The following is a 16,620-nucleotide window of genomic DNA, read 5'->3' on the forward strand; positions in this document are numbered from 1 at the left end:
GAAAGAGAGTAACCTTTGTTGAGTAATCTCTGCATGTGAATGTTTTTTTTTTAATGGTTCAATATAGGGCACCCCTCATGCTCTAACAAGCCACTGTTACAGTGCAGTGCAACATAACATCATGCTAAAATATCTTTAAAAATAAACCTAATTTCTAACACTTGTATCCATTATAATATTTACATGTTACACAAAAACTTATAATTATATAATTTGAATACTTAAATATCTTTCTTTGCTTTGTCCTGTCTTGTAGCAGTATTTTAATATTTTTTGGTGCAGGGATGTATATATAATTACAGTTTTATTGTGTGTTTACTAATTCTTTGTCATCATGAGTAAACATATAGTGATTCAATATAAAAATTAGTATATTATTATAACAAATTTGTCTATGAAAGAATTCAATCATCAAAAATTTCATGTTTATAATATACATTTGACATAAATATCTTGTCTGTGAATTACTGAAACCACATTTTAACATTTTGCAATGTCTTTATCAGTGCTGTATGATCTTCATTTTCAGGCTGACAGATTTGCTATATGTTTTCTGTTTATATTTGGCATGTTGTAGAAGCTCCGCTGTCTGTTCAGTGCTCTGATAGCCATTAAGCTTGCAGTCCAAGTATTGAGGCCTCTGTCCTCTGCCCGATGCTCCAGAGTCATTGAGAAGCGTGATTGTGCATGGAGAATGCTTCTACATCCAGTAACAGTCCTGTACAGGGTTTCAGCATGCAGCTGCAGTGAAACATCTTGCCAAGCCCCCTGGAAGAGCTGCACCATGTCCTCCACCAACTCTGGTTTGTATCCTTCATCAAGAACTTCTTGAGGCCAACCTGGAGCCAAGGTCACATATGGAAAGATTTGATCAATGGTTCTCAAGAATTCCTCTCCTGTCACATATTCTTGGACATAGAAAGCTCCATGTGCTATGTCCATGTTTATCCAGGTGGGGTGGTGCAGCAGGTCTCTGTCATATGCCTGACGGAGGAGCTCCAGTGTGAGGCTCAGCTGAGTCTTGGACTTTATCCTTAAGTAGATTCCCCACGACTTCTTGGAGGCAAGAATCAGCTCCAGGCAGTCCTGTAGAGGCAGTTCAGGCTGGGATCCCTGAATGACAGGAATGTTTGTTTGACCTTCACTAGATATTACTGGGATCACCAACATTCCCCCTTGGCTGTCTGCAAAAAGATACTTGCATTACTATTTATCAAGTTGTATGCATTTTCACATTATAACAGCTGTTAAAAACACACCTTTGAGCAGATATAGCAAATAATCTTTGTTGGTCACTGTATCCCACTGGATGTTGAGTCCATCACTGTTCACCGGCCTGAAATAGTCAATTATGTCCCCACCTGGATAGAATCTTCTGGGTCTGTTTCTCTGCTCTGAGAAAAGAAGATACCTGTGTTACTGATATAAACTATTAGGGATAATTTAAAATTATGACCGAAACTGAAAATTTATAAATAAAAGGAACAAAATGAGAAATTCTGACAATTATTTTCATGCTATGAGCTTTAACCGACATATAAAAACTATACTATTCTGTTTAAATAAATAAAAAATAAAGCACTAAAAACAAAGTTTTTCGAGTTAATTTAGGCATAACAACATTACAATGTACCTTGTTAAAAATTAATATATATTTTTACAATTTACTAAAGATTACATGACATTCAAAAACCAGGTAGCTTTCTGTTGATCAGTACGGCGAATTTGCATGAAAAACAATGCATGAAAAAGAATGCAAAATCTACATGGGAATTGATCTTCCTTTATGCAAAGAAGAACAACCATTTTGGGTTCATAAAATAAACTTTTGTTTAGCAGTTGTACAATTACATGTCCAATGTCAAACAAAACAAAACAAACAAACAAAAAAATTTGACTTTAATAAGACAGATAACCAATATTTACCAGTATATTATACATCCCTATACTGTACACCATGAGGTTTAATATTTGGATGAATTAGATGTGATGTGAATTAATCTTTTTGGATGAATTAGATGTGTTGCTCTCAACCTTTTCCGAGGATGGTACTCCCCTAGTTATGCTTGGAGATTTCAACATCCATCTAGATAAACCTCTGTTTGCTGATTTCCACACTCTGCTTGCCTCTTTTGATCCCAACCGAGTGTCAACTATTGCTACTCACAAATCAGGCAACCAACTGGACCTTATTTATACACGACACTGCTCTAATGATCATGTTCTGGTTACTCCACTGCACACGTCGGATCACTTCCTCCTCACTCTTAACCTCAACATGGTCCCTGCCACATCACTTACCATGTCATGTCATCATGTCATCTTTCGACGTAACGTACGCACACTTTCACCCTCCCGGCTATCTGCAATGGTTTCATCTTCACTTCCTTCCCCTAAGATGCAAACAGTGCTACTGATACTTTCTGCTCCACTCTTACATCTTGTTTAGACACTGTTTGTCCCTTATCTTCCAGGCCAGCCCGTAACACCCCTTCTGCCCCTTGGTTATCTGATGTTCTACGGGAACACCGTTCTAAGTTTAGAGCTGCTGAAAGGGTGTGGCGCAAATCCAAAAATACTACTGACCTTAATGTGTATCAGTCACTCCTATCTTCCTTCTCTGCTAATGTCTCAACTGCTAAAATGACATACTACCATAACAAAATTAACAATGCGTCTAACTCTCGCATGCTTTTTAAAACATTTTCCTCACTTCTTTGTCCTCCTCCTCCACCTCCTGCTTCATCTTTGCAACTTTGCAACGTTTTTCATTAATAAAATTAAACACATTAGTGCACAATTTTCCACACCACAATCAGTCAAGCTCATATCACCAGCAAACATACACTCATTTACATCCTTCTCTTCATTCTCTGAGGCAGAAGTCTCAAAACTCATCCTTTCTAATTACCCTACTACTTGCCTGCTTGATCTTATTCCATCTCATCTCCTTCAAGCCATTTCTCCTGCAGTTGTACCTGCACTCACTCACATCATCAACACATCCCTCCACACTCCACACTGAGAACTACAGACCAGTTTCCCTTCTTCCTTTCATTGCAAAAACACTTGAACGAGCTCTGTTCAACCAAGTCTCATCATTTCTCACAAACAACAACCTCCTTGACAGCAACCAATCTGGCTTCAGAAGTGGACATTCAACTGAGACGGCCTTGCTCTCAGTTGTTGAAGCTCTAAGACTGGCAAGAGCAGAATCCAAATCTTCAGTACTTATCCTGCTTGATCTGTCCGCTGCTTTTGACATGGTTAACCACCAGATCCTCCTTTTAACCCTACTGGCAAAAGGCATCTCAGGAACCACACTTCAATGGTTTAAGTCTTACCTATCAGATAGGTCCTTCAAAGTATCTTGGAGAGGTGAGGTGTCCAAGTCACAACATCTAACTACTGGGGTGCCTCAGGGCTCAGTTCTTGGACCACTTCTCTTCTCTGTCTACATGGCATCATTAGATTCTGTCATTCAGAAACATGGCTTTTCATACCACTGCTATGCTGATGACACTCAACTCTACCTCTCATTCCATCCTGATGATCCGACGGTTGCTATTCGCATCTCTGCTTGTCTAACAGACATTTCTTCCTGGATGATGGACCATCACCTTCAACTCAACCTTGCCAAGACAGAACTGCTTGTGATTCCAGCAAACCCATCGTTTCATCACAATTAAGTTAGGCACATCAACCATAACTCCTTCAAAAACAGCTAGAAGCCTTGGAGTTATAATTGATGATCAGCTGACTTTCTTAGACCACATTGCTAAAACTGTCCGATCCTGCAGATTTGCTTTATTCAACATCAAGAAGATCAAGCCCTTTCTTTCGAAACATGCTGCACAACTCCTTGTTCAAGCTCTTGTTCTGTCCAGTCTGGACTATTGCAATGCCCTCTTGGCAGGTCTTCCAGCCAATTCTATCAAACCTTTACAATTAATTCAGAACGCGGCAGCAAGATTAATTTTTAATTAGCCAAAAGGAATACACGTCACACCTCTGTTTGTCAATTTGCACTGGCTTCCAATAGCTGCTCGCATAAAATTCAAGGCATTAATGTTTGCCTACAAAACTACCACTGGCTCTACACCCATTTACCTAAATTTGTTACTTCAGACTTATGTGCCCTTTAGAAGCTTGCTTTCTGCAAGTGAACATCGCTAGATTGTGCCATCCCAAAGAAGCACAAAGTCACTTTTACGGACTTTTAAATTAAATGTTCCCTCCTGGTGGAATGACCTCCCCAACTCAATCCGAGCAGCTGAGTCCTAAGCCATCTTCAAGAATTGGCTTAAAACACATCTCTTCCATCTTTATTTGATCCTCTAACTTTAAAACACTCATTATTCTAATTCTATTCTTTAAAAAAATCAAACTACCTTTCTAATCTTTTTGTATTCTATTTTCTTTTTAATTATTATGCAATTGTATGTGTGTGTGTGTGTGTGTGTGTGTATGTGAAAAGATCTCTAACACTAGCTTGCTCTATTCTTTTTTTTTTCTTTTTTCTATTTGTTTTCTTTTTTTATTATTATTATTTAAAATCCCATGCTATGTGTACTGTGTTAACCTAACTGAGACTTGTTATAGCACTCATATATCATTGCTCTTTTTGTTGTTTTTGATTGCTTCCACTGTCCTCATCTGTAAGTAGCTTGGATAAAAGCGTCTGCTAAATGAATACATGTAAATGTAAATGTAATGTAATATGCAAGACCATGATGTCACTTACTTGCAGCTTCTTTGAACTGTGAGAGTACAGGCTCATAGATGTCATAATAGATGCGCAGAGGGTTGCTGTTGTCTCTGATGAAAAGAAGGTCGTTCACAGTGGGGTTCTCCTTTCCTTGCCACAGGGTTAAACTGAACCTGTATCATAGCCAGTCCAGAACATACAGTAGTATAAACATAATCAGGTATTTTTTTTTTTTTTTTTACTGAAATGACTGAATTAAAAAAGTTACCTTGAAGACTGGCTGAGCAGCCAGCTCAGGTGTGGCCACCCATTCTTGGCCATCAAAGCATGGACAGGAAAAGAGATTTTTTGAGGGAGGTGTCTTACAATAGAGTACATCTCTTCCACCATACTCCGTGTGTATGTCACATTAGGGAAGATGGAAAGATAAAGAACCTTCCATCCTGGAGAGATGGTGACGTCAGGAAATTTCAGCTGAATGAGCTCAAAAAACCTTACAATAAAAAAAAGTCAGTAAAAAAAAAGAAAAATAACAAAGAAATCAACAGATAAAAAAATGATTTCCGTTGTTCAGAATATCATTACATTGCATTATATATTAATTGCATTCCAGACCGTGTTTTGACAAGATTTTCCAGGGCCTCTTTCTTCACGTTAAAAAATTACGCCAATAATTTTAATCATCTTAATTTATTTATTTATTTATACATTTTTCAGCTTTGTAATAGTTTTATGTACTTTCAATGAGTTTTTTTATTATTTCTATGTTAAGCGTGTTAAAACTGCCAGTTTTAATGATTTTTTGCTTTAAATTTAAATATATTTTATTCGGGAATGAATAATGGATCTACCCCAGCGAACAATTTTTGGTTCCCAATACGTTCGGGGAATAATAATTTTTGATTATTAAAATAAAAGCTATGTTATGTGTACTGTAGGTTCTCTTTCAGTTTTCGGTCAAAATGAAAAGATTCCTAGAATGTCATTGTTTCCCAAAAATAACCAAATGTGAACCATATGAACATTAGGTGAGCGTTCTGAGTTTGCTGAGACTGTGCATTGTTTTATGTAAAATGACCTTGGGTGAAGCAATATATATATATATATATATATATATATATATATATATATATATATATATATATATATATATATATGTGACTGTTTGTGTGTGTGTGGATGAAATCACACTGGGAGCAGGTGGATGGTTACTCAAATCTTGCTTTACTGGGCCTGGGACAGACAAAACTGGGACAAACACGACCAAAAGCTGGTTAGTGTAGGCTACATCAAAGCATCAACGTTGCTCAGAAATCTTGCACTTGAAAAGAATCTAAACTCCGTTTATGACACAGCGCTTATTGATGTGACTTACCAGCAGTGAGAGATGGGAGACTCTGCTGGTAATTACATAACTCCGCCCACAATATCACGCACATGAATGCGAGTGACTCAACAGCCAGCCAATGTCGAGTTTCCAACAATTAATGCAAAATTGGGGTAGAACCAGCACTTGTAACAACTAAATATACAGTAGAGATTGAAGAAAGAAAAACAAACAAACAAAAGGTGTGTGTAAAAGAGCTTTACAATACAGTATGTCAGAATGAATCTCTTCCCCAGGAAGTGTGAAAGAATGGAATGGTACCAGGTTCCACACTAAACACAGACTATAGGAGGTGCAGTCTACACGATCCCAGTGTTTACAAATGTATCTCTGCTCTTCAAATATATTTTGATCCAAATTAATTCCTCAGACTCTTTCTCAGAGAAGAAAAACTCACTTCAAAGTCATTCTCTTAACATCACGGTCAATCTTAGATATGAATCATCATTTAGAATCAGTTATCTAAAACAAAAATGTCCCTTAACAACTCCAATACAAAGTTAGTTCCTTTTTATTTAATAGAAATAATTTTCTGACTATCAATTTCACAAATAAGTCTGTTAGGAGGCTTTACTAATCTCCCTACTCGTGTAGTGATGTGGCTTGCATATGTACTTGTAGGCTGATTGCAAATGACAGGGGCAAGTCTGTCATCGGGCTCATGCAAACGACTGGGGTACTCATTTAGCCTGGTTGTAGGTGAACTAGCTGTACTCTCAGCATGTTCAGGAATATGCTCGGGTTCTGCACTGTACTGATCATTTCCAGAGTATGCAGGAGTCATCTCATCAGGAATGTCTGAAACACCACCACAAGTGGCAACCTGCATTTCATCACTGTCTTGTGTCCCATCCATCCGCAATAACCATTCAGATGTCTTTGAAACAGGATCAGGACCATCCATCAGAGCAGAATCGAGAGCACTGCCACGGGTAGCACCAGTGGAATCTGATCGAATTGATTCTTCCTCACCATCATCCCAGGATAAGAAATTCACTGGAAGCAACACATTTCGGTGCACCACTTTCTCTTTGCCAGTCTGAACATCCCTAATCTTGTACACATTGACCTCTGGTTTAACTGACTGAATCTCATACAAAACAGAGTCCCACTTGTCCGCAACTTTCCTTTTTCCTTTCTCTCCACGGTTAGTCAGCAAGACTCTATCTCCCACTGCAAAGGGTAAACCTATGACCTTCCGATTGTAAAGAATGGCATGGCGGTTCTGCTCTTTGAGACTGTGTTTCCGGGCAATTTCTGCTGCTGGGCTCAGATCTCTTCTCAGTGCAGTGACAAACTCATGGTGGCTGACCACCCTCTCATCGCAAAGGACATGCTGAAACATGATGTCGATTGGCAACCTTGGGATACGCCCAAACATAAGATAAAAAGGGGCGAACCCGGTTGTTTCATGAACAGTACAATTGTAACTGAAGGTTAATGTTTTTAGAAGCTATGGCCACCTCGCCTTGGATTTCACTGGGAGAGCTCTAATCATATTTCCCAAGGTCCTATTGATACGTTCTGCCAGACCGTTACCCATAGGGTGGTATGGTGTGGTGTGCGATTTTTTAACACCAGCCATCTCAAGCAAGTTCTTAATGATTTTGCTTCCAAAATTTGCACCCTGGTCTGAATGTATTCTCTTTGGAAATCCATAAATGCAGAAGAGATCATTCCAAAGGCGATGGGCAACTTGCTTAGCTGACTGGTTGTGACAGGGGAAGGCGTGTGCCATCTTAGAAAAATGATCTGTCACTACTAGGACATCAACGACCTTCCCTGAACTCTGTTCAGCACTCCAAAAGTCGATGCATACTAGTTCCATGGGCTCAGAGGTGCGAATGTGTTCAAGGGGCGCACAAGCATTTGGCTCTGGAGTTTTTCCGACAACACACCTCTTGCAGTTTTTGACATGAAGCTTGATGTCTTTACTCATCCCTGGCCAAAAGAATCTTTCAGCTGCGAGAGAGAGAGTTCTCGCACTACCCTGATGTCCAGCTGAGTCATGAACACCTTGGAGAACATCATGCTTTAGAGAATCTGGTACAACGTATTGAAAGAGTTTCTTATTCATCAGTCGATCTTTCTTTTCTCTGTACAGCACACGATTACGAATCTTTAGCTTTTTCCAGTGCTTCAAAAGGCTTCTCACTGAGCTTGTCTCACTCTTTGAAGGACGTTTATGTCTCAGAACATAGTCGATGACTCTATTGACTATGTTGTCCTGCTCTTGGAGATTTGCCAGTCTGGAAAACGGGATTGCAACAGATGGATCTTCATCAGGTAGCTGGAGTGACGTAGTACTTGTCACAGGTAATGCGCTAACTCCGCCATTGCAGTGAGCACCCAGAAAAGCAGAAACTTCAACAGCATCAATGGATCCAGGACATGAGTCATTCACACTATCCTGCAGCTTGTTCTCAGTTTCATCGTCACTGGTAGCCTGCACATTCTGACAGTTGTTAGTGACACGGAAGGCATCTGGCACGGTCCCGGTAACAACACCATTTACCTCATCCAAGAGAGAAACGTATGGTTCTTTCAACAGACGATGGCTGACGCAGGACTTGACGAAGGGCTCTCTGCTCAAGGCATCTGCAACAACGTTCTTCGTGTCAGGCACAAACTTCAGGTCAAAGTCGTATGCTGCAAGCTTCGCCACCCATCGTTGCTCACACACATCCAATCTTGGTTTGGTTAGAATATAGGTCAAAGGATTATTATCAGACAATGCAGTGAAATGTCTCCCTTTTAGCCAGTGGCTAAACTTGTCACAAACGGCCCACTTTAAAGCCAGAAATTCGAGTCTATGTGCTGGGTAGTTCATCTGAGACTTGGAGAGTGTTTTGCTGGCAAAAGCAACTGGACGTGCAATTTTCTCTCCTGGGGGCACCTGAGATAACACTGCTCCTATGCCATCGAATGAAGCATCAACAGAGAGAATAAAGGTATGACTGAAATCTGGGTGTGCTAGAGTCACACTGTGCAGTAGGTCTTGCTTCAGAGTCTCAAAAGCAGTACGACACTCACTAGTCCAATCCTCGGGTGAAAGCTTCACGACACTGAGTGGTTTCCTCATCCGACCACACTTCCTCTGAGCTCTTTTCTGTGACCGATCTGACAGGAGACTGAAAAGAGGTTTTGCCTTAGCAGAACAGTCTATAATGAAATGCTGATAATATAAAACCATACCCAGTAAAGATCTGATCTTCTTTTGAGAAGGTGTTATGCCATCCGCTTCCATGAGGTCGGTAGTCTGGATGTCACTGATCACCTTCACCTTTTCTGGGTCGGTCTGGACACCATTTCCAGTGACAACGTGTTTCAAGAACCTGACAGATCTCCTGAGGAACATGCACTTCTTTGGCGCCAGCTTTAAGTTGTGTTTGGACAGGCGTGAGAAAACCAATTCCAGTCGGTCAAGAGCTACTTGTTCACTGGGAGCAAAAACCATCAGATCATCCAAGTAGCAGAGAAGGCTAGTGAAATTTTCATCCCCGAAAATGGACATCATCATCCTCATAAAGAATGCTGGACTGTTGGTCAATGCTGGACTTATGATCTTCAAACAATGGAACATTATAAAAGCCAGAAGTCAAGTCCATGGTTCAAAAGAAAACGTTGCCCCCCAAAGCTGCGAGTGCATCAGCTTGATGTGGGAGTGGGTGAGCGTCCTTCACTGTCTTCACATTCAGCCATCTAAAATCTGTACAAATACAAAGGTCACCATTCCTTTTCCACACTAAAACTAGCGGAGATGCATATTCACTCTGAGACTTCCTTATAATGCCTTTAACTTCCATCTCATTCAAGGCAGTGCGCAGCTTATCATAGTGGCAGGGGGCTACATGTCGATAAGGGAGTCGAAATGACTTCTCGTCCACCAAGTGGAAGTCAGTGGCCTCCCCACAATCCATTTTTCTACGTGAAAAGGTTGACTGATACTTCTCTATGAGATTCAGAAGTCTAATTTAGTCCTAATTTATCCAGCATGTTTCTCCTTCCAAAACTGGTCTGCACATGACTTACAGGACTTTAGTTAGGACATGACTAACTGTCACTTGACTTACATCAACGTTCTTCGCATTTTTCTTAAGAATAATTACTTTGTCTGTAGGGTTAATTATTTTGAATGGCATCCATCTGCTGCCCCACATAGGTGTGATGACTCTCCCTATGATCACGTTCCTTGGACGGCTTTTACAGAGGGTTGGCTCAACAATGACTGTGCTCCCAACAGAAACAGCTGTTGACTTTGGAAGCTGAGCCCAAGCGAGATGTTCATGATGCGGTTCTAGAGTAATTTTCTCCTTCAACTTAGCTGTCCCCACTCTATCAGGCATGTCTTCACCCTTCCATCGTTCCACATTTGAAAGTAGAGACAGGAATTGATGACATTCAACATCCTCTGAGTTAACTGTGCTGGACACAAGTCTCCAGTATCCGTCTGTCTCTTTCATTTTTTGAATCAGCCATTTGATAGCATTGCTGCCAAGAAAAAAATCGTCGCTTTGGCCTGGAACTACTAAAACTGGAACAACCATCTTGCAGGCATAAACTGTGAGCTCAAGCTCATACATCAATTTTGGGGTAGCACGCTGTCCGCCACAACCAATTATGACAACATCACTGGCAGGGAACTTTTGTAAATTGGGCTTGTGCTGTAACAAGAGACGTTAAGCAGCCTCACTCATTGTGTACGCCATGGAGCCACTGTCAACCATAGCTTTCAATTGAAGGTCACCCCATACTGTTGCTGGTGTGTAAAACAGACTATCAATTCGCTGTACTCTGTGCGTGTTCTGAAAAATTATAGTTTTCCCTGCAGGCTCAACAGAACTAGAAAGACTATAAACTGAGGTTGGGTCATTCATACAACACTGGGTTGGAGGAATAAACTCACGATCTACACGGTCCTCCTTTGAGTGCAGATCTTCTAGTTTCCCAGCCCTTGAGAAGACAGAGATTTCACTCTCTCAGGACAGACAAAGCGGGAATGGTCAGGAGAGTGACACTGGAAGCACAACTTTTTTTCAAGACAATGCGTGAGGCCAGAATGATCAGGGCTTGAACAGACAGTGCATGGCAAGTCATTGAGGCCTTTTACTCTAGGTAGATTTACTTTGGGCTTCACACGTGAACTTGGTTCTTTGCTGGCAGACTCTTTTAACAAGACTTTTTCCAACAAACTCATGACTCGCTCCAATGCAGATGTTTCCAGAGACTTGACATCAGAGAAAACTGGATGTGCTGCAGACGACAGTTCAACTTCAGTTCTGTTCACAAGGATTCTAGTTGGTGCTGCATTCCTTACTGCAGATACAAGACTGGAATCTGAGTGATATTCATTCAAAATATCTTGAACTTCCCTCACAGACCATGCGCCAATTGGTTTAGATCGAAAGGTGATGGCAAGCTCTCTACACGGACAGTGTCTGAGGAACATGCGGGTTACCTCTGTTCCTGGACAATCCAGTACTTTACCCTGTTCTTTCAAGCGCTCAGCAGCGATGTCAACTGCACGATTGAGCCTGATCCAGTACCCGAAGGCATCCTCATCTGGTTTGGGCAAGGTGGTGTAAAAGTCAGCCAATGGAAGAGGAGAGCAAGGAGCAGCTTCGAAGTGTTTCCTAAGAATACTAAAGATTGCATCAGGGTTATGCACAATGTCAATGTCACAGTTTCTTATGCCAAACTTGACCACATCCCTCACTTTGCCTCTTAGATGGACCATAATCTCCTCCGCTTGATACTCTTTTCTCAAATTATTGCGTTTTACATAGTCTCTCATGATATCTATCCATTCATCCAAGTCAACAGCATCAGAAACTTCTCCCCTGAAGTTAGGAGGCTCTCTCACATTTCTAGATAAGGACAACTGGCTTTGTATCAGGTCCAGCATTTGTGAAGCTGTTCCATCTGCGGTCACATTTTTGGAGGATTTATCAACTGAATGTGTGTCAACTTTATGTGCTGGGTTTATTCTGGTGACTATACTGTCAGCAACACACCCTTTTGTTCCCTTGAAGCATCCGCTGCAAAACTTGTGCATGATCCCTCACAAACTAACGGATCAGAATCTGAATTGTAACTGTCTGTGACTATATGAGCATCACTCTGTAAATCAGGCCCACTGAACTGTAAAGACTTTGGCACTTTCAATAAACCCCATCCTCTACCTTTACCTCCACATACTGGAGTGTGATAGTTATCAAAACCACTCATAACAAATATTAGTACTTGTAAAAAAATGAATACAATAAATTGAAAACCTAAAATGAGCTGTTGTCCGTATAGCAAATTGTCCTTAGTAGATGTCGCAAATTGCTTAAGTGCAGTCACTGTACCAAACAAAAAAAGTTCCTGAGCAAAATTGAGCTTTTAGATGAACCCTCGGCCGCTTCAGGAGCCATCTTGATTGAAGAAACAACGGGTCACGGCACCATTGTGACTGTTTGTTTGTGTGTGGATGAAATCACACTGGGAGCAGGTGGATGGTTACTCAAATCTTGCTTTACTGGGCCTGGGACAGACAAAACTGGGACAAACACGACCAAAAGCTGGTTAGTGTAGGCTACATCAAAGCATCAACGTTGCTCAGAAATCTTGCACTTGAAAAGAATCTAAACTCCTTGTATGACACAGCGCTCATTGATGTGACTTACCAGCAGTGAGAGATGGGAGACTCTGCTGGTAATTACATAACTACGCCCACAATATCACGCACACGAATGTGAGTGACTCAACAGCCAGCCAATGTCGAGTTTCCCCAAATTAATGCATGAATTTAACAGCATTATTTAAACTCCGTTACATATATATATATATATATATATATATATATATATATATATATATATAAAAGCTAAAATTTTGAAAAAGCTCTCCTAAGCCATCATCAGTCTTTTATGAATGATAACTATATACATTAGAAATTTCAGTCTGGTTTTAAAGCCAGTCACAGCACTGATTCAGCCCTCTTAAGAATCATGATAATATATATATATATATATATATATATATATATATATATATATATATATAAAATATATAAAGTGTTATGACAAGCTTGCCTTAAAGCCTATATTAGACTGCTTGGACAAACTAAAACATTGGCTCACTAGTTTTTTTGTTAAGTCTTAATGAGAGTAAGCATTTATGACTTTGATCTTGATACTCTGTTACTACACAGTACCACAGTACCACCTGTGTTCAGAGTGTTCATCTGGGGGTTTTGCTTGATAAGAGTCTTAAATTTGAGAACCAGATATGTGCTGTGGTTAGGTCTCGTTTCTATCATCTTGATCTTTTAGGAAAGGTTAAGCCCTTTATGTCTGCTAAGAACTTTGAAACTGTCGTGCATGCATTTGTCCGATCCCGATTAGACTACTGTAACTCTGTGTATATTGGTGCCCCTCAGACTTGTCACATGCTTGCAGTTGGTTCAAAATGTTGAAGCTTGGCTCTTTAAAGGGAAGTATAAAAGTGAACACATCACACGGGTTCTGATTTCACTTCATTGGCTACTGCTCAAATAGAGAATTGACAAAGTTTTGTTATTTGTTTTTAAAAAGTCTTTGTGGAACCAGGTACCATAGTATAAACTACTACTTCCACTCTCTCGAGCAAGATCGCTCAGATCTGGGGACTCTGATCTATAATGTTCCTAAAACTAGACTTAAAAACAAGGGTGATTGCACTTTGGCCCCAAGTTATGTCATTGGCCCCAAGTTATGGAATAGCCTTCCAGCTTACAGTATATCAGATCCGTCCAAACCCTGTCAATGGCCTTTACTATCCCTTGAATCTCATCAGCAGTGTTGGGAAGGTTACTTTGGAAATGTAATAGGATACAGATTACAAGTTACCCTGTTTAAAATGTAATAGTAGTGTAACTTTTTCAATTACTTTATTAAAGTAATGTAACTAATTACTTTTGGATTACTTTTCTAAATTTGTGAAAATTAAAGAATAATAAATAAAAGCATATACATCAACTCAAATACAGTTATCTAATAAGCATGTGTCGTATTCTGTGTAATAAACTCCTGAAACATTGGTGGTTTTTTTTTAACTGCTGTCTCTTTGTATATGATAGTTTTCTCAAAATAAGTAAAATGCACATGAAGAGACAGAGCAGTTCTAGAAATTATGTTTATGTGCTCGTGTACTCCTATATTGAGGCGGCAGAGGTTGAAAACACTGCGAGCTTCAGTAGGCCTATGTGTAGTAAATGAAACTGCATGTCTTTGCCATTAATTTACAGGAGGGGCGGACTGGGAAAAAAATTCAGACTGGACAAATTCATGGACAAAAATCTTTTTTGTATGGACCTGACATAAAAAAAGGTTTAAATCTTTAATTTGGGGATATACTAAATAATTAAAAGTTCTCTCCTGAACTGCACCTTCACTTCCATTTTTCTCTTCAGTCTCTTTATTTTGCCCAGTTATCCATCTCTCTCATGACTTTAATACTCAAGATTGAACAAAACTATACTTTACAATACAATACTCTACAATACTACAATATCTTTATAGAAAAATCCTAATACTGTACACGAGTCATGTTTTTCCCTTACAAAAATTTACCATGCTATGGATTCTACAAACTAGACTGTGTTTCCGCATCCCGGAAATTATTAGGGCGGTATGTCTCAGAATAGTCAGTGCAATTTGGGAAAGAAATCAGTTAAATCTGTATGTGAATGTGTGTAAATATTCAAATGTAATCCCCTTTGTAATCGTTAAAATTTCATAAGTAACTGTAATTTAATTACTCATTTTTTATTAGTAAATGTAACTAATTACAGTTACACTAATTTTGTAATTAAATTACGTAACGCCATTACATGTAACTAGTTACTCCCCAACACTGCTCATCAGTATTTAACATCCTTTGTTTCAAGCTTTTCCCTTTATATTACCTTATTTTATAGGCTTTTTTTATCATACTTTTATCCCTCCTATATAGTTTACACATTTTATGTGTTTTTACTGTCTGTTTTCTTTTAGCTTTTGTAAAGCACTTTGGTCAATAACAGATGTTTTTAAATGTGCTATAAAAATTAACTTCTATTGTATTGTATTAAGAGCCACTTATTGCCTAAATTGAAGAGTATCCATGTTTTACTATTAATGAGATATTTACTATGATCTTACTCTGAAGCACTGATTACTGGCCAGAAAACAGGCACATTAGGGCCAGGAAGAATATCTGCATTTATCCACACCGGGCGGCTGATCCCCATTTGTTTTTTTACTCTCAGCAGATCCAGTGAGGGTTCCACAGCATTGATACTTTTAAAATCAAGCTTTATCCCTAAAGAAGAATAGACACAAAGTAATGTTTATTATGTCTTCTGTAGATGCAGATGTTCCAGGTACAGTTCCAGGTTGTTCACCTTTTTTTGATTTGAGCACAGCATCCAGCCACTCCTCCAGAGTGTTGTCACTGTATATGTCTGGTGGATGGGCCATGATGGGAATATTGGTTTCATTAGCTGTGCTATAACCTTTCAAATTTATATCAGCCTCTAGGATCATGACATCACCTGTAATGTATTCAGTTAAATTAGGATTTAAGGGTATTTCCTTACATAACAAATATTATATCATGTGTTATCAGAGCTCTTAACATAAATTGTGTGATCTCTTATCTAACATAATGCATATTACAGGAAAAAGTTTATTATGCAACTGGTAATTGAACTGATTAAAGTGAAATCTTGAACTAAGGTCTTAAGATCACTCTTACTGTTCAAGGCCTTGATCATCTCAGATTTATTGTTGGCTGCGTGATACCATGTTGCATAAAGACCATCTTTCTCCTGAATTTCTCCGATTTGGAATAGAAAGTCAAGCATGTCTCCATCAGATGGGAAAGGCTCCATTTCCATGTTGACTGAAGCATCTGAGATCATGCAAAGGCAGTATACAAATTGAACAAAATCAGAATAGATTTTTTAAATTTACTCTGACATTCATAATGCATGTAATTTCATAAGTATGTACATGATCAATGGTGTTGCATATGGAAAAATCTGAATTCTAGATCAAGCAATATCAAGGCATACAGTTTATTGTATCATATTCAAAAACACTGAAGAGTCTCCATACCTGATCTTGTGATCACAAATACTGAAGTTAAGGTAATGATGAGAAGCGCCATCAGTCCAATAAAAACACATAACATGATGAACTTCTCTCTTGTAAAGATCCCCAGAAATATTTTTGGTCCTTTTCTTTCTCCTTCCTCCTCACTGCTGCAGTTCTTTTCATCTTTTTGTTCCATTGTTTTGCAATATCAGATATCTAAATGTTCACTCAACAAGTCGTTGCATAAATGTGCAGCTGCACAATGACTGTTTTCTATGAGGTCTAAACTGCCTTTTATTTGCAGACCATAAAATTGTATGATAGGCTGCACTTTGTATTCTTGTCGTCTTGTTTGCACCTCTATGCAAATATTAAACAACGAACTCCTCACACTTATTTGTAACAGAAGACAATGAGATTTTCCA

The 16,620-nt window shown here is 39.2% G+C and overlaps 1 protein-coding gene across 1 annotated transcript; it reads right to left on the reverse strand.

Annotated features, from left to right (window-relative positions):
• Positions 1 to 202: 202 nt before the first annotated feature.
• Positions 203 to 16,519, reverse strand: fam151a (family with sequence similarity 151 member A). The gene is made up of 8 exons (XM_059502241.1): positions 16,217 to 16,519; positions 15,855 to 16,010; positions 15,502 to 15,651; positions 15,260 to 15,419; positions 4,977 to 5,201; positions 4,745 to 4,881; positions 1,260 to 1,394; positions 203 to 1,184 (listed from the first exon to the last, which is right to left on the reverse strand). The coding sequence occupies exons 1-8, from the start codon at positions 16,389 to 16,391 to the stop codon at positions 526 to 528; spliced, it is 1,797 nt and encodes a 598-aa protein (XP_059358224.1). The 5' UTR covers positions 16,392 to 16,519; the 3' UTR covers positions 203 to 525.
• Positions 16,520 to 16,620: the final 101 nt, after the last annotated feature.

Source organism: Carassius carassius, chromosome 20 (genome assembly GCF_963082965.1).
Source record: "Carassius carassius chromosome 20, fCarCar2.1, whole genome shotgun sequence".
NCBI classification, from domain to species: Eukaryota; Metazoa; Chordata; class Actinopteri; order Cypriniformes; family Cyprinidae; genus Carassius; species Carassius carassius.